The sequence below is a fragment of the Engystomops pustulosus genome, chromosome 7 (genome assembly GCF_040894005.1).
Source record: "Engystomops pustulosus chromosome 7, aEngPut4.maternal, whole genome shotgun sequence".
In the NCBI taxonomy this organism is placed as follows: Eukaryota; Metazoa; Chordata; class Amphibia; order Anura; family Leptodactylidae; genus Engystomops; species Engystomops pustulosus.
The window spans coordinates 61,881,144-61,899,951 of record NC_092417.1 but is presented as its reverse complement, the minus strand read 5'-3'; the positions used below and the strand labels follow the sequence as shown (position 1 = coordinate 61,899,951).

General features: G+C 43.5%; 1 protein-coding gene across 1 annotated transcript; it reads left to right on the top strand.

The window, feature by feature from the left end:
• Positions 1–19: 19 nt before the first annotated feature.
• On the top strand, positions 20–11,916 carry YY1 (YY1 transcription factor). Its single transcript, XM_072116162.1, has 5 exons — positions 20–817; positions 4,693–4,855; positions 5,981–6,041; positions 6,924–7,082; positions 10,028–11,916. Exons 1-5 carry the CDS (start codon positions 268–270, stop codon positions 10,208–10,210), a joined length of 1,116 nt encoding a protein of 371 aa, XP_071972263.1. The 5' UTR covers positions 20–267; the 3' UTR covers positions 10,211–11,916.
• The last annotated feature ends 6,892 nt before the right edge of the window (positions 11,917–18,808 follow it).

The window sequence follows — 18,808 nt, the reverse complement described above, 5'->3', positions numbered from 1 at the left end:
CCCCGCAGCTGCCGGCCCGCCCCTTCCCCCCCCTTACTGCCAGGATGCCGCCCGCCGCCTCCTCCCAACAGTCGCGCGGCCGTTGAAATGTCTGCTCTCGCGAGATGATGCCGGAGCGGACGGCGGCGACGAGATTTGCGGGCTGGAGTTGCTATTTGTGTTGAAGGAGGCGGAGGAAAAAAAAATAATAATAAATTCCAAAAAAAAAAAAAAAACGGAGAAAGCGGGCGGGGGGGCTGACGAGAGAAGACCGAGGGGCTCGCCACGATGGCGTCGGGCGACACGCTATACATTGCCGCTGACGGCTCCGAGATGCCGGCCGAGCTGGTGGAACTGCACGAGATCGAGGTGGAATCTATCCCCGTGGAGACTATCGAGACGACCGTGGTGGACGACGATGAGGATGACGACGATGACCACCATCACCAGCCCATGATCGCCCTGCAGCCGCTGGACTCTGATGACCCGAGCCACGTCCACCACCACCAGGAGGTGATCCTAGTGCAGACCCGGGAGGAGGTGGTGGGCGGCGATGACTCGGACCTGCGGGCGGACGGCGGCTACGATGACGACCAGATCCTCATCCCGGTGCCCAACCCGGCCGGAGAGGACGAGTACATCGAGCAGACTCTGGTGACGGTGGCCGGGAAGAGCTCCGGGGCCGGTGGCCGGGGCATGAAGAAAGGCGGCAGCGGTAAGAAGAGCAGCAAGAAGAGCTACCTGAGCGGCGCCGAGCCCAGCGCCAGGAAATGGGAGCAGAAGCAGGTGCAGATCAAGACCCTGGAGGGCGAGTTCTCCGTCACCATGTGGGCCTCGGGTGAGTGCGTGCCGCTCCGGGGGACGCCCGGCTTTTATTCTCTCACAGGGGGAGCCATGTTTTGATGTGTTGCTGGGCGCCGCCATGTTCGCTGGACAGTATGGCGGACCCGAAAAAACATGGCCGTTTATGTGTATGTGTGAGGGCCGGGGAAGATGGCGTCTGAACATGGCGGCGGCCGAGCGGGAAGCGGCGCTTCTGCTGAGGGCCCGGGGACTAGGCCGCAATGGCGCACTTCGTGGTGTGCTGAGGAGACGGGGGGAGGGGCGGCCGCCATGTCTCCCTCCGCTTCCCGGGCTCTGGGCTGGCGGGGTATTGTTCTGCAGCCCGGCTCCTCCAGCACCGGGGACTGCGCCATGGAGGCTGAGGGCGGCTGTGAGGGTGACCTTAGCCCGCACTGCTGAGGTGACTGGTGTCATGGCTGCCGGCCTCTGTATATATTCTATAATATGTGTGTGTGTGACATGGTTATCTGGTGTCGTTATTGGACATAGTGGATTATAGATCTATCCCCTGTGTATAATCCCTGTCATCTATCACTACAACTCCTATCCTCCCTGCATTCATGTTCAGCCTTCAGATAACCGGGCATGCTGGGAGCTGTAGTTCCTTGACAGTGACGCTTCATGGAAGGATATCACAGGCAGGGCTCCCAGTAAGAGGATGAGGAGAGGTTTTCCTGTGGGAATGGGTTTCCTGTCACGGTCCAGTCCTGGATATGATGCCAAGATGCAGAGAAACCTATATACTCATGTATGTGGCTGTGTATACACCAGACACTACAAGTCCCAGCATGACCACTTTTAGGACGTGTACAGTGCAGAGCCCACCCTCGGACATACTGGCTGCAGATGGCTCAGTTTTGTGCTTGTATCCTCTGGTCCCATCCTATAGACGAGTGGGCTCTGCTACATCTATTGTGTGGCAGCTGGTTGCTGCATGATGCCAGGGCACTGAGTGATGTGAAATCCATGGCTGGAGGGAGGGGGTGTGGTGTGTGCCCGTCATGTGCTCAGGGTGTCACAAGTTGTGTATTAAATAAGAGCCAAGACAAATGTCTGATCCTCCTGGAAATTATTCATGGTGCTATATGTGTGCGGCCTACAACTCCCAGCGTGCTCCGCTAGCTCATGGGAATGATGGGACTTGTAATATCGAGGCAGCTGCAGGGGGGGGTGCTGACCTACTTACTGTGGCACAGTGGTGTATTTATTACATATGCATACCACATATATTACATGAATGCTGTTCTTTACAATATTTGTGGGAAGTTAGAAATGAGCGGACCCCACATCCCCGTATGGGGTTAATCCTGAACAATCCTACCCATGACTAATCATTAGGAGCTACAATTTGCCGGATTAGCTGTTGGGCTGACAATTGGGAAATAAGTCTGGGTCGAGCGTTCGAAAGGGGTGCGCCTGCAGTGGATATACTCTGCCATGTGTGAATTGTGCCCCCTGTGTCTGTCACTGGGTTATCTGTAGTCACGTGTAGTAAAAGCGGCTACAAAATATCCTGCTGCTATAAGAACGCATTCTCTTTTCTCTCTGATCTTATACTGCGTACACCTTACATGTTCCAAGAAGTTGCCAAAACTATACGACACATATTATTGTTTACGGTTAGAAATCTGCTTTTTTCCCCTAAAAATCTCCACATTAATGTCAATGGGCTGGTTTGTAGTGACATATTGACGAGCATTGGGAATATTTGGCAGTAACAGTACTCCTATATCCTGCAATATATATGGAAATGGGACTGTATGTAGATCAGATGGTTGTTCACAAATCCTGCCACCAGAATAGCTCCACGGGCCACCTGTATTTGGAACCTTTTTCATAGCTGATCCGGAATAAATTTGTACTGTACTGTATTTCTAGAGATTGCATTGATGGCTGGTCCATAAGATCTTGCAGTATGTGGCTCCAGGTCAGGTACATGTTGTCATGTCAGTGTTACTCTGTCATACTCTTGTTACACAGGGGCATTGTGCTCTGTGAGATGAACACCAGGCTTCCTGCCTGGATGTAACAGGAAGTGTGATGCAGCTTCTGCTATTCCACAGTAATCTGTATGTGTGAGATATATGGAGCACAGTACTGTGGGTCATGTCACTGCTGAATTCCCTTCATGTATATGACACAAAGGGCTCGGCTTTGCGCAGCAGGAAGTGAAGCATTTTTTGTATTGAGATCATGTGTGTGCGAGTTCACTTTCTAAGTAATCTCATGCATTGTACTTGGTAAATACTAGAGTTAGGCCTTAGGTGACACATAGGGTCATAACCAGTAGGTTCCTGTACACAAGAATTGGGTTATAGATTATCAATGACATGTTGCAAGTGTGACAGAAAATGTGTGCTCAAAGTAAGGGAACGAAAAGTGGTGAACCTATGGCACTGGTGCCAGAGGCAGCACTCGGAGCCCTTTCTGTGGGCACCTGGGCCATCACCCCAGCATGCAGTTCACCAGACAGGACTCAAAGAATCTTCCTACAATGATAGGCGAATTTGCCCTCTTCCTTTCAAATGTGTTGGAGTCTTAAGGCGGCTGAACGCTTGAAAGTTGTCAAATAACAAGGAGAAATAAATTGCTGCTTAAATTGCTTTGCTGGCACCTTGCAATAAATAAGTGGCTTTTGGTTGAAGTTTGGGCACTCAGGCTCTAAAGGTTTGCCATCACTGACATAGGGGATGGAAATCCTTTTCAAGTAGGACCCCTTCTGGCTCTCAGAGGTTGTTGTCATATATGTATGAAATGGTTGGGCTTTGTACCAAGCCAATTTTTATCTGTTTTCCCTGACCAGGTCATTATGCTCTGTGTCTGTTACATACACAGGCACGGTGTCACATAAACTGAACACAGGAGTTGTAACTTGTATCTCTGGCTTGATATATAGGTGATATAACATTTAATTGGATGCTTTTAAAGTATGTGTTAGGTGTTTTGCAATATATACTACCTACAGAGGCTTCTGACATATTCCATAGGTAGAAATTGTCACTATCTTATTGTACATGAAAATAGATGTCTCCATATACAGAAATACTCTATAATTTATGGTAAAGTACAGCAGACAGTATTGGCACAGTATATGCCATGTGGGCGCTATGAAGCATGTCCTGACTGACCTTGTTCGTAAAACACTTACACTGTTTCTGTGTCTGTTCTGGTGGGCATGGGGGGGGTCCTAAGTGGTCAACTTATTCCCCGGGGTGCCTACATGGTGGTGTATGAAGTGTATTGAGAAGTCTTCCAGTGCTCACATGCAGAAGAGATGTTACCTCCTACCAGCCTTCTGTTGTAGATGAGAAGAGAAGACTGGTAGGTGTATTGTGCTCTAGCAAATATTCATTCGTCTACTCCAGAAATCATAGGATTTAAGAATTGTAGATATTCTACAGGTTGTCATTGCTTGGGGTTTAATACCTTCCTCCGTCAGGTGATTAGACTGAACAAAGTGTCACAGTATAGACGAGGGTTGTTACCGTTACGTTGCTGGTTTCTCTATGTTCCGGCCTCTGTCCAATTCAATGAGGTTTCCAGCAAAATTCTCTTTATTCCGGGCAACTATTGATATCTCAAGAACGATATTCTCAAAAGTACAATTTCGCCTTCGGTCCCAACTGGATACCACCCATGGGGGGAAGCATCTTAAATTCTGATATACAAATATTATAGTGTTAATGGCATGTGATGTGCTCTCACAGACAGATAAAGGGACATTCTATCAGACACAAGGTCTCTTCCCACGGCTCTCTGTTGTAAGCGGTAGAACGTGTCAACAGGTCCTTTCTCCAGATGACTGTTTTGTCACCAATTTGCACATTTCGAAAGACCTTGAAATAATACAACCCGTCTTCTTTGTTACAGATGATAAGAAAGACATTGACCATGAAACTGTGGTGGAAGAACAGATTATTGGCGAAAACTCCCCACCTGATTATTCCGAATACATGACCGGAAAGAAACTCCCTCCTGGGGGAATACCGGGCATTGACCTGTCTGATCCTAAGCAGTTGGCAGAATTTGCAAGGTATGTGATCCTACTTTAAATCCTCATCTGTTAAATGACAAACAAAGGTACATGCTGGAAGTTAAAGACCTTAAATATGGTTTGGTGTATGTTATTTTCTCATTATCCTTTCTAATATTATTGGGCTGTATACAAAAGCATACCACCTCGTTTGGCAGCTTTAACAGCATGCAGTTTCTACCTGCACAAGTTCTCTAGTTCAGTCCATCCACATTTTAAAACCATGTGTCCTCTAATGATACAAACTTTGAATAAGCAAGAGATCTATAATAAATGTTACATCTACCACATTTGTCCAGATAATTACTCTTCCTTTTAAAGCATTTAACACCATAATGAAACATTGACAGGCTATGGGGTCTGTGAAGGAGAGGAGGCTTATTGTTTCCGCTTCGCACTTTACTTGTGCAGTCGCATGTTGCTTGGACAAACCTGTGGCTGGCACACACAATTAGGGCTAGTGCGGACTGATAATAAGGCTGCTATAGATGGCATACATTGCTTTCGCTTCACACTGATGTGGGTACTGCCGTGATTCTCCCAGAGGACGGAGCTAAGCCAATGCATTGTAAAGATTGAATTCCACACCTCCACACTACCGATTCCTGCATTCATACACAACTGACACTGAGTTAAGTGACATGTGTCTGTGCCCAATTGTGCAGTGCATCTGACTCTCCATGACCTGCTCCACTTTTGCCAAGGAATGAGCAAGTAATATACTGCTGGCCATATTGTATCTACTTATAAACCATAGTTTAGACAAGGTTATTATTGACCATTCTAAGGGCATTAGAAATGGGAAAAACTTTCTTGGCTTATTTTATAGCTGTGTTATGTATTCCCTGAGACAATAGCTTGTTTCCATTTGCTAACAGAACAATGAGAGAGCTGCTGCAGACAGTTGCTTTACAGCAGAAAAATAAAAAAATGGGAATAATTTTAGATTTTTAAAGGCATCTTCCAGAACCAGCATAGACAGATTTGACAGGTATCGTGTTATGAATGCAGGGGAGGAAATGGCTGTTTTTCTTATTAATAATTATGTATTTCCATGCATTCTGTATGTCACTTCTGCAATATGTTTCTACCCTGATCATGTACAATGCATTTTTTCCTTTCAAGAATGAAACCCAGGAAAATCAAAGAAGATGATGCTCCAAGGACGATTGCCTGTCCCCATAAGGTAACTTGGCTTTCTCACATTGTTTCCTTTAAGGGAAGAAGGCAAAATCGAAAATCCACATGTAAAATTTAAAAATCATACAATGTATATTGCAATTACATGCAAGGTCTAGGACAGAATACAGATTTCTGATTTGTAGCATGTCATGTCTCAGCTTGTGTATTTCCCCCATACAGAAAGATCTATAGGGTGCAATAGCCCCTTTTTTTTTTTTTTTTTTTCTCCATTTCAGAACCACAGTCTGAATAAGTTTATGTATTTAAGTGTACAGTGATTTGAAGCGGTTGTGAGCTAAAATGCCGTTTAGATACTCTGTTACACCACTTAGTTTAGGTTCACATAAGTTTAAGTCATGTTCTGGTTACTATCTGATAAATCAGGAGTCTTCAGTGCAAACTGCACTGAGCCACAGGAGGCAAAGCATAATCATGTTAAAATCTGCATTTTTGGCTCCCCATCATGCGGCAGCTTCTTGGAAAGGTTCAATCAAAGGGTATCTGCACATGTTGTGTAGCGCATGGATTTGCCACACTGTAAACCCTCAGCCTCTTTATGACCATCCCATTCACGTTTTGTGCAACAATTCCACTGTAAATGCTGATGTCAGTTATTGCTGCAGACCACAGTGCTTAAATCGACCGACTGCACATTATACGCATCAGAAATCGCCTGGTTTCACATACTTACCGATTTACCGCTGAGATAAATCCAGCAGCCATACATGTGCAGGTACCCCAAGTCAAGTTTTTTGTACAGGATTTTCTGACCATAAAAGATTGAATAGGGTTTTCAGAAATCCAATTGATTGCCAATACAAGCGTAGGAACAATCCCAACTTCTCTGATTACATTTACCAAGCTGTTGTATTTGTTTCTTTTCCAGGGATGTACAAAAATGTTCAGGGATAACTCTGCAATGAGGAAACACTTACACACACATGGTCCACGGGTACACGTCTGTGCAGAATGTGGAAAAGCCTTTGTTGAAAGTTCGAAACTTAAGAGACACCAGCTGGTTCACACCGGCGAGAAGCCTTTTCAGGTATCTACTGGTCACGTTTTATATGTGCTGAGGCCTTGTTATAGCAGGAAGGCACCGCTGTCTCTGCACTGTATATGTAGAGCAGAAGGTGTCAGCTAACAGTACAGATCACAGAACTGGCTGCAACTCTCATGCCAGTTCTTTAACAGGTTTTATAACCACCTCTAAGACTGCTTTCACATGATGCGTTGTTTTGAAACAAATTACAAATGCACAGGCAAAATGCATGTGTTTTGAAAGTAACCTATGTTTTGCATTGTTAATCATTACCAATAAAGGTCTTTAGACGAAACTTGTGTTGCAACTTTCAACACACCTGTGCATATACATTATCTTGTGATGTAATGCATTTTAAAATTAATTGGAACTGCCTTATGTGAACGTAGGTTTGCCATGAAATAATGCATTAAAAAAGGAACAATTTACAGCAATTGGAGGTTGTCATTTCAGAAAGCATAATTAAAATAAAGCAACTCTCTTATGGGCACTCCAGAATAGTGCCATAAAAAAGTTGCATAGAAAACTAGTGCTCAAACTACTATATTGATGTGGGGGTGCACTAAGTTACATGTTTTAGATCTCGACCATCAAAAGCCTGAAAACAAAAAATTTACAGGGCCAATACAAATGTCACTGGGTCTTTACCCATCAACCTAGTGACAGGTGTCTGCAGCTTACAATCCACATAACTCAACCTAGTATTTTGCTAAAAAGTCTCTAACTACTGAAATTTTATTTTGAAATTGCACCTAACTAAATGGAAATAAAGCATCTGTGCCTTGTGATATGCCCACATGACTCACCATGTCACCATGGTAGGACCTTCTCTCAGCTCCATTATCATGTACCCTACTTTTCTGGCAGTCCAGCACCTGGCACTAAACAATGGAGTCGACACCACAACCTGTATGGAAACAGTGAAGTGAGGTGGAGACCTATCTGCTTAAAGGAAACCTACCACTGCTGGCATGATAAAATCATGCGAGCAGACCACCTGGTAGGCTATTTAATACTGATGCCGGCACATACTTTAGTTAGGCACGGCGATCGTTAGTTTAGATAAAAAAATGTTTTACTTACATATGAAAATATTCCTCCGGTGCTACCCCTACGTCATCTTCAGAAGGGAGATGGCTTCCGATCTTTAATTGTTCCCGCCTCCTTCATTGTAGCCATTTCCTTCGAGTGCCGAGAGCCATGATGTCACCAAGCTCTCGGCACCTATCGCTGTCCGGCTGCGTGAGAGTTAGTATCTGCGCATGCGCGATAGGTGCCGAGAGCTTCGTGACGTCACGGCTCTCGGCACCAGAAGGAAACTGCTACAATGAAGGAGGCGTGAATAATTAAAGATCGGAAGGCATCTCCCTTCCGAAGATGACGTAGGGGTAGCACCGGAGGAATATTTTCATATGTAAGTAAAACATTTTTTTATCTAAACTAACGATCGCCGTGTCTAACGAAAGTATGTGCCGGCATCAGTATTAAATAGCCTACCAGGTGGTCTGCTCGCATGATTTTATCATGCGAGCAGTGGTAGGTTTCCTTTAAAGGGGTATTCCTTCCCATTTCATAAATGTAATTGTTTGTATTATAAAATGTTGTACAATTTTCCAATACACTTTCTGCATCAATTACTGACAGTTTCCTAGACCTCTGCTTGCTGTGAATCTGTAGTAAACTTCTATGTTTACTTCCAGTAGACAGAAATCTGACCATGGTAACATAGGGGCACAGCTCGTTAAAACACACAGCTCTGATAACCCTCTCTGATACTAACGAGCCATGCACCTGTTTGACAATGGTCCAATTTCTGTCCACTGATGGTAAACACAGAGGCTTTTTATAGACTGACTAGTAGAGATCTAGTAAACCCTGAGGAATTGATACACAAAGTATATTGGAAAGTTGTACAACTTTATAGAATACAAACAAGAACATTAATTTCCAGAAATGAAAATGCTTCTTTAATGTGAATGTTTGGAAACTGGTATGTGCAGTGACTCGCTAAAAAGGTGGTAAGTAAACAGGTAACTAAGGAAATTTTTACCACAACAGTCACAGAAGAAACAGCAGCAATGGCACTGCTCCTATTCGCATTCCACTAAAAGTATAACCGGGGGTCAATTGTGGAGTCCTGGGCAGCGCCAGTAGCAGTGGAAAGGAAACCAGAGGTGCTCAGCAGTGGTATACTTCAAGCATACAAATGTAGAAAGGGATGCGGCACTTGCCGAGATGATCCTTCAGAATTTTAATAAGGTGTCCTGTACCCCTTTTATGCACCCACTAATATTCTGAAGGATCATCAAGGGGTACAGGACGCCGTATTTAACTTCTGAAGGATCATCTTGGTGAGTGCCACATCTTTCTACGTATGTCGGCAAGTTTTTGCCATGATGACTCCTTGAGCCGCCCATTTAACAATATTTGTTTCATAGGGTTATAGTCAGTTACCATTTCAGTGTTTATTTTCGCCTCAACTAAACTTTGCATTTTGCTAAAAATATTATGTGCATTGTAAGCTGCAGGACCCTGTCATTACGTTGATAGATCAACATCTGATGACCAGTTCCCTTTAAAGGGTAAATATTCGCTGTTTTTTTTAACCTGGTTTTGTTAGATCGGTCTCCTGAAATGAAACTGTTCACTGGTTCTCTAATTGCTATGACCCCTAGTTACCAGCTGTAATCTCTAGGGGAACCTGGAAGCAAGGGCTCAAATTACTTGTAGTGTCTCCACAGGGAGGATAAAGAATTGTAAAATCTATAGGCCATCTGTGTAGTGCCTCTTCTTTCTTTCTCTCTCTGACTACTTACAGCGGTTCCATTTCTCCTTGAAGAATAGACATGACAGACCTTTATATTGTGCATTGACCATAGTGACCCTCTAAATCTTGAGCATTGCATGACTTTATCTCCTTGTGTAATTGGACTCTATTTTTCTTCCAGTGCACATTTGAAGGTTGTGGAAAACGTTTCTCTTTGGACTTCAATTTGCGCACTCACGTGCGAATTCACACCGGCGACCGACCCTATGTGTGTCCCTTTGACGGCTGCAACAAGAAATTTGCTCAGTCCACCAATCTGAAATCTCATATTTTAACACACGCCAAAGCCAAAAACAACCAGTAACACTTCACAAATGGAAAGACATCTTAGCCGCATCTTTACAGGTGTATGACAGAAATACGCCTTCCCTTTGTACATGATTTCCAGGGATGCATTTTAAAAGGAGCCAACCCATCACCTGAGACAGTTTTGATAAAGTACTGTAGTCGACTTCAGTGGAAACAATTCTACAATCCAGTGCTTACAATGCTCTGTTACTACCCGCTTTCCAGTTTTCAAGTGTATTTTGTAAAGTGCCCCTGCCCCACCCCTCTTTTTCTTCCCACCCTTCAGGAGAGACTAGTTGCATCCAGACTTTCCACCACAACGATGAAAATTGGACGTTTCACCTCCACATAGACACTCGCCTGTTCCTCGATTTATTATTTTTTTTTTTTTTTTGTTTTTCAAGTGTGCATATTGTACACTTTTTGGGTATATGCTTAGTAATGCTATGTGATTTAATTCTGAAGGTTGATAATTTTTTTTTTTTTTGCTTGCAGTAGATTTTCTTTAAAAGAATGGACAACTTACTGTACTAAATGCATACTTCAAAAGTATTTTTTTTCTGTAAAAATCGAAAAACGAGCAAAAAAATTGAAAAAGGAAAAAAAAAACCATGGTCTTTATAATAGGTTTTGTTTGCTATCTTTCTTTTTGGTTGTATTTCTAGATGTTAACACCTTTTTGTATAATTGTACCGTATATAGCTGTATTGGAATCATGTAGCACCAAATAGTAGATGTGATTTAAGCTAGTGTTAATTAAGCCCATTTTAGTCACTTATTTTTCGAGGGGATGGGGAAAGGGTAGGGGCGGGTGGAGTGGCATTGTACTGCCAGAGGCTCATTGTTTTTATTTGTTAGGACAGAAACTGGTGCTCAGTTGTAGAATGTAATATAAAGACCCCTCTCCCCAAATGTTTTTAACTGCTTGTCATGAGCTATGAGCCGATGTGAGAACAGACTAGACCTGGACAGCAAGTAGCAGCCCTTACCATAAACCCTCCCAGCTATACATTTGGGCAAAAAAATTTCTATTTCAAATTTGTTTTCCCATATTCCCTTAAAAAAAAAAAAGCAACTTCTTTATGTAAATTATTAGACGTTTCCAAGTATTCCGGCACTGCTAGTACAATAATGTAGTAGAGATTGCTGTCCATCCACTATTAACCTGATGTACAGACTATATGCAGCAAACATGGCGATACCTGACCCTGGTGTTATTCAGGAAGCGACTGCATGGAGATCTCTGCATGAAGTTGTGCCCCCCCCCCCTCTATTATCTCTTGCTACATGTGGGAGGGCGGCCTATCCCGCACACCTCCAGATAACTGGATACTTGGGTTGATCTGAATTGTTGGTCACAAGAGTTTCCTACCTGTGTTAACTACCACCAGGCGTACTTTTTGTATTTTAATACTGTAAATACATTTATTTCCCAAAAATAACTCCAGTTTCTAATTTTTTACTGCAGCACTTGCTGAGTGTGGCTTATACTGGGCTGCCTCTATATTGTGGTTTATTCGATGACCTTATGTCTTTTTAGGTATTTCAGTCAAACTGTGAATATTATTGACACTGATGATCTGCCTTGACTCCAGCTATTGCTTCCTTCTTTCACATTGGTCCCTTTGCCGTGCAAATAACTTGTTTTGATGGAACGTCTTGGAATTGTAAGTAGAGGAGTGTGTGTTGACAAAGAAGATAAACTGAGCTGTTATTTTCCTACAGGACTAGTCTTTTGTGTTCTTTCAATGGTAAACTTTTTACAATGTTTCTGAACGTGCTTTCCATATTAATCCATCATGGTTTAATACCTCTGCTTGCTGCAGTGAACGGAAAGGCTTTGTGGGTTTCTCTGATCATAAGATAGACTTGTGTTGGAGGTCCCTCACATGACCAACAGATTCATGTGTAAGGATCCTATGGCAAGATGGGTCTTGACAATGGAGAGGAATTGACAGACAATACAGAAGGCTTATTTTAATGGAAAATGGTACATTTATTTAGCAAAAAAGTTTAATCTTTGGCGAATTGAGAATTCTGTTATCAGTGGTCGATACAGACTTGGCTTTTGGATTTCCATTGAACTATGAACCACAGTTCTATTAACCTGCACATTACAGCCGCCCTTCCAGAGTTTCTGAATAGTTGATGACTTTCTCAGGGTAAACCCACTGAAATGCCTTAGCTCTCAGATATACTGGCAAATGTACAGTCATTGCCAATAAACAAATTAATATTTATTTACATAGCGCCATCAAATTCTGCAGCGCTTCAATATGAACTCCTTCTTTGCGATGCCTTTCCCCTTAATTTTTCAGTGAACAGAGCTGTTTAAGGGCTGGTTTTCTGTGTAATAAATTGTTCTTACTAGTGATGTTATTTAATGGTCCATGGCATTAAAGGTTCATTCAGACGGCCATCATGGGGGGACATACATGCGGCCATATGTACCTTCCCATAGACGGCAATGGCCGCCACGTGTGGCACCGCTCCGCGCCGTACACCGTGCAGTGATAGAGCTTTTCCCGAGTGTGCGGCCGGGCGCTGCTGTTTCTTATGGCGGGGGTAGGGGTCCTCTCCTCCTCCTCCTCCTCTCCAGCACACGGTAGGCATACTGCGTGTGAATGTACCTTTACTGGGAAGCTGGAAAAAAATTCCAAATGCAGTGAAATTTTTTGGTCTCTGGTTTAACGGCTTTCATTGAGCTCTCTTAAATCACACCTTTACTTTATAATAATACCGATCTAAATTTTAATTACGTTTTAACAGATTTTAAATAAGGAAACCTTCTGGATTTGGGGGAAAAAACCTTTTCGCCATATTCTAACGCTAATAATATATATATATATTTTATATATTTTTATTTTTTTTTGTGTACGGAGCAATTTACAGTTTTTGAAGGACGTGATGACTTTCATTGCTAACATTTTGGAGTTTGCACATCATGTTGATCAATTATTTTTATTAGATTTTTTTTTTGTGTTGAAATGGTGAAAAAGAGGATGGGATTGATATAAATGTGTAACAGTGTACAATGACCATGGTCTCATAGACTTCAGGCTGTCATGGCAACAAATCATCCCTCCCCATGATATCCCAAGATGAGCCCTCCCCATACCCCTTGCCATCCGCCAATGTACTATTATATCAGTTGGCAGCAAAGGGTCAAAGGAAATCTACCATCAAACTCAAGCTACATGAACCAGGGACACTTACTTGTAGGTTCCATGCCTGTGTTGATTACCTCCAGCACAGAGGGGCTGTAGTAACACTGCCCAGGAATACTTCAGGGTCGGTAGCATAATTCTTAAAGTTTATTGTAGAAGGATTAACAAATATAAGATTACCACAGCCTCTGTAGTAAGTGTCCTGGGTTCTTTAAGTATGGGTTTTGATAGTAGATATGGACATTTATATATATATTTATAGCATACATCTATAGTATTTCTGGTCCGTTTTTAAGCAGTCGTTTTCGTTTTTTGTTTTTTAAACGCATCAGTTTTTGACTAGTTTTAATTACCGTATATACTCGAGTATAAGCCGACCCGAGTATAAGCCGAGACCCCTAATTTTACCACCGAAAACTGGGAAAACCTATTGATTCTAGTATAAGCCGAGGGTGTAGTATACAGCCAACCAGCCCCCATGTAATATACAGCCTGCCCCTATTAGTATACAGATAAAGAAATAAACTTAATACTCACCCTCCGTTGTCTCGATCTCCGTCGCGGCTTCCGATCTCCATCGCGGCTTCTTTACTCTTCTCTGGCCGGGAGATCGCGCCGGCCGTCGCACACTGTGATGCAGCGCTCTTGCCGCTGATGACGTCATCCGCGGCGACAGCGTCGCATCAGTGTGCGAAGGCCAGCAGATCGCATGAACGCGACTCTGCTGGCTAGAGAAGACACGGGGTGCCGCGAACATCGGGGACACCGGAGGGTGAGTATTTATTTATTTATTTATTTTTTTATCATTGACTCGTGTATAAGCAGAGGCGAGGTTTTTCAGCACATATTTTGTGCTGAAAAACTCGGCTTATACACGAGTATATACGGTAAGATAATTGGTAAAAACCATCAAAAATGGATGCGTTTTCAAAAACCACATGCATTTTACAGACTGCTTAACCCCATAGCGCAATAAGACGTACCCTTACGTCTTACTGCGCATGGGGGAGTATGAAGAGTGCTCACAGGCTGGGCCCTCTTCATACTCACCGGGCATTTGCTTCATAATGACGCAAACGCCCGTCGCTAACACCCGCGATCGGTGCTTGCACCGATCGCGCGTGTTAACCCTTTGATTGCCGGCGGCATTAAAGAGCCGGTGGCGCGTGGGCGCCGCCACCTTGGCTACGATCGTCACTCCCCGTGACGTCACCGGGGAGCGGCGATACGTTGCCATGACAGCCTGGGATCACACAAAGATCCGAGGCTGTCATGATCGAGGCTATCTATTACAATGTGCGATCTGCACATTGTAATAGATGGTATGCAAAATCCCCATATACTGCCATATTGTAGTATGGCAGTATATGGTAGGATCAATCAGACAACCTAGGGTTAAAGTACCCTAGGGAGTCTGAAAAATAGTAAAAAAAATAAATAAAAAGTTAAAAAAAAAAATTATATTAAAAAAACATAAAAATTCAAATCACCCCCCTTTCCCTAGAACTGATATAAATATAAATAAACAGTAAAGATCATAAACACATTAGGTATCGCCGTGTCCGAAAATGCCCGATGTATCAAAATATAATAACCATTTTTCACTGCGTTTATCCCCGTAGCGGAAAATAGCGCCCGAAGTCGCAAATGGCATTTTTTTTTGCCATTTTGAAAAATAGAAAAAATTCTATAAAAAGTGATCAAAAGGTCGCACAGTCCTAAAAATAGAAGCATTGAAAACGTCATCAGAAGTCGCAAAAAATGACACCACCCACAGCTCCATACACCAAAGTATGAAAAAGTTATTAGCGCAAGAACATGGCAAAATGAAGAATTTTTTTTCTGTACAGGAGGTTTTAATTTTTGTAAATGTATGAAAACATTATAAAACCTATACAAATTTGGTATCCATGTGATCGTATTGACCCAATGAATGAAATAGACCTGTCATTTGGGCAGCACAGTGAAAGCTGTAAAAACCAAGCCCACAAGAAATGGCGCAAATGTGTTTTTTCATCATTTTCACTGCATTTAGAATTTTTTTCCCACTTCCCAGTACATGGCATGGAATATTTAATACCATCACTACGAAGTGTAATTTGTTACGCAGAAAATAAGCCATCACACAGCTCTGTACATGGAAAAATAAAAAGTTATAGATTTTTGAAGGTGGGGAGTGAAAAATAAAAATGCAAAAACGAAAAAGGGCCTGGTCCTTAAGGGGTTAAAAACTGACCAAAGCGGGTTCAAAACTCCTTGTGTGGCATCACCCTAAGGTGCCAGGACCCTCCCATGTCTGCTATTACCCCTTCCAAACACAGAAACCTCCTCCCTCCTCATAGAGTAAGAAATACATAAAGGCAGCAGGTGTTGGTGGTCCTGAGATTTTTACACTGTGTAGTTCTTATAACTCTATCATACCAGAAGCTTGTAGAGATATTATTGTTCTGTACACAGTTAAATGTGCTAACAAAATTACAAAAAAAAAAATCATCAATGGAAATCAAATTTATTAAACAATGGAGGCTTGGATTTGGAATTGCACACAAATAAAGTGGAGAAACGCACTACCGGATGATACAACTTTGATGATATATCCTTAAATCAAGTCAAAATGAGGCTCAGTATTGTGTGTGGCTTTCACATGACTGTATGACTGCTCTATAACACCTTGGCATGATGAGGCTGCGGATGGTTTCCTGAAGGATCTCCACCCAGACCTGAACTAAAGTATCTGCAAACTCCTGAACTGTCTGATGCAACTGGATGAGCAGCCAGGCCATAGCTTCAATGCCTTTATATTGCAGGAGCTGCTGACACTCCAGCCACATGAGGTCTAGCATTGTCCTACATTAGGAGGAACCCAGGGCCAAAGCGCACCAGCATACTGTCTCACAAGGGGTCTGAGGATCTCCTCTCAGTCAGGCTGCCTCTAGCGAGCACATGGAGGGCTTTGCGGCCCTGCAAAGAAATGCCACCCCACACCATTACTGACCCACTGCCAAACTGGTAATGCTGGAGGATGTTGCAAGCAGCAGGTTGCTCCACACAGCGTCTCCAGACTCTGTCATATGTAAAGAGAACAGGGTGTTCTCTGGCAAATGCCAAGAATCCTGCACAGTGTTGGGGTATTAGCACAACCCCACCTGTGGATATCAGACCCGCATACCATCCTCATGGAGTAGGATTCTAACCATTTGTGCAGACACATGCACATTTATGGCTGCTGGAGGTCATTTTGCAGGGCTCCTCTTCCTTCTTGAACAAAGGTGGAGGTAGCAGTTGCTACTGGGTTGTTGCCCTCCTACGGCCTCCTCCACATCTCCCGGTGTACTGGCCTGTCTCCTGGTAGTGCCCCTGGACACACAGACACAGAAAGCCTTCTGTCCACATTTCCCATTAATGTGCCATCCTGGATGAGCTGCACTACCTGAGCCACTGAGCCAATCAGTGTTTCTTCCTTAAGGCACTTTCACATGTTGTGTTTTCATTGCGGTTAAAAACGCTTTACAACAGCTGAGGAGAGGTGATTTGCCAAATCACATTACAGTTTACTGTTTATTTGTTAACAATGTTAACGTATGTGTTAACATCACATTCACAATGTGTTTTGTAAGCTCATGTTAACAGTAATGCCGTTAGGAAAATCACCTCTCCTCAGCCGTTGAAATAGGTTTCAAAACACAATGAAAACACAACGTGTGAACGTGGCCTGCGTGGACAGTTTGATTTCACAGAAATTTGATTTACTTGGAATTATATTGTTACGTTTTCCCTTTATTTTTTGAGCAGTGTATGTGTAATATTCATACACATTTTGTACTGTTGTCCTGTCCGGATCTAATGCCTGGTATGCAGGGCAAAGAAACATTAGGCCTTATGCATATATGTTGTTTTTGGATATGTATTACTACATACACTCACCGGCCACTTTATTAGGTACACCATGCTAGTAACGGGTTGGACCCCCTTTTGCCTTCAGAACTGCCTCAATTCTTCGTGGCATAGATTCAACAAGGTGCTGGAAGCATTCCTCAGAGATTTTGGTCCATATTGACTTGATGGCATCACACAGTTGCCACAGATTTGTCGGCTGCACATCCATGATGCGAATCTCCCGTTCCACCACATCCCAAAGATGCTCTATTGGATTGAGATCTGGTGACTGTGGAGGCCATTTGAGTACAGTGAACTCATTGTCATGTTCAAGAAACCAGTCTGAGATGATTCCAGCTTTATGACATGGCGCATTATCCTCCTGAAAGTAGCCATCAGATGTTGGGTACATTGTGGTCATAAAGGGATGGACATGGTCAGCAACAATACTCAGGTAGGCTGTGGCGTTGCAACGATGCTCAATTGGTACCAAGGGGCCCAAAGAGTGCCAAGAAAATATTCCCCACACCATGACACCACCACCACCACCAGCCTGAACCGTTGATACAAGGCAGGATGGATCCATGCTTTCATGTTGTTGATGCCAAATTCTGACCCTACCATCCGAATTTAGCAGCAGAAATCGAGACTCATCAGACCAGGCAACGTTTTTCCAATCTTCTACTGTCCAATTTCGATGAGCTTGTGCAAATTGTAGCCTCAGTTTCCTGTTCTTAGCTGAAAGGAGTGGCACCCGGTGTGGTCTTCTGCTGCTGTAGCCCATCTGCCTCAAAGTTCGATGTACTGTGCGTTCAGAGATGCTCTTCTGCCTACCTTGGTTGTAACGGGTGGCAATTTGAGTCACTGTTGCCTTTCTATCAGCTCCAACCAGTCTGCCCATTCACCTCTGACCTCTGGCATCAACAAGGCATTTCCGCCCACAGAACTGACGCTCACTGGTTGTTTTTTCTTTTTCGGACCATTCTCTGTAAACCCTAGAGATGGTTGTGCGTGAAAATCCCAGTAGATCAGCAGTTTCTGAAATACTCAGACCAGCTCTTCTGGCACCAACAAGCATGCCACGTTCAAAGGCACTCAAATCACCTTTCTTCCACATACTGATGCTCGGTTTGAACTGCAGGAGATTGTCTTGACCATGTCTACATGCCGCCATGTGATTGGCTGATTAGAAATTAAGTGTTAACAAGCAGTTGGACAGGTGTACCTAATAAAGTGGCCGGTGAGTGTAGACACAGTAGTAGATTCCCCGGTCTCATGTATGGGCCGACTGCTCTGGTTGCAAATTACAGAGCAGGTCCTATTCCTGCTGTGTTTGTCAGACCTCATGCAGGGACCACAAGTCAGTTATTTCTAGCAGATTGCACATTTTGGTGTGTAGTCATGGATCGTTAGGAGGCACTAAGCACAGCTTCATAACCCCGTGCTGTCCTATTGAATGGGTTACATAGTGCTATCTATGGTGCTGTAAATAGAAGAGTGAAGAAGTCTTGTCTGAATGCAGTGATCTATACAGGCAAACAATATGCACTTGTGCTGGATGGCTTAGGAGA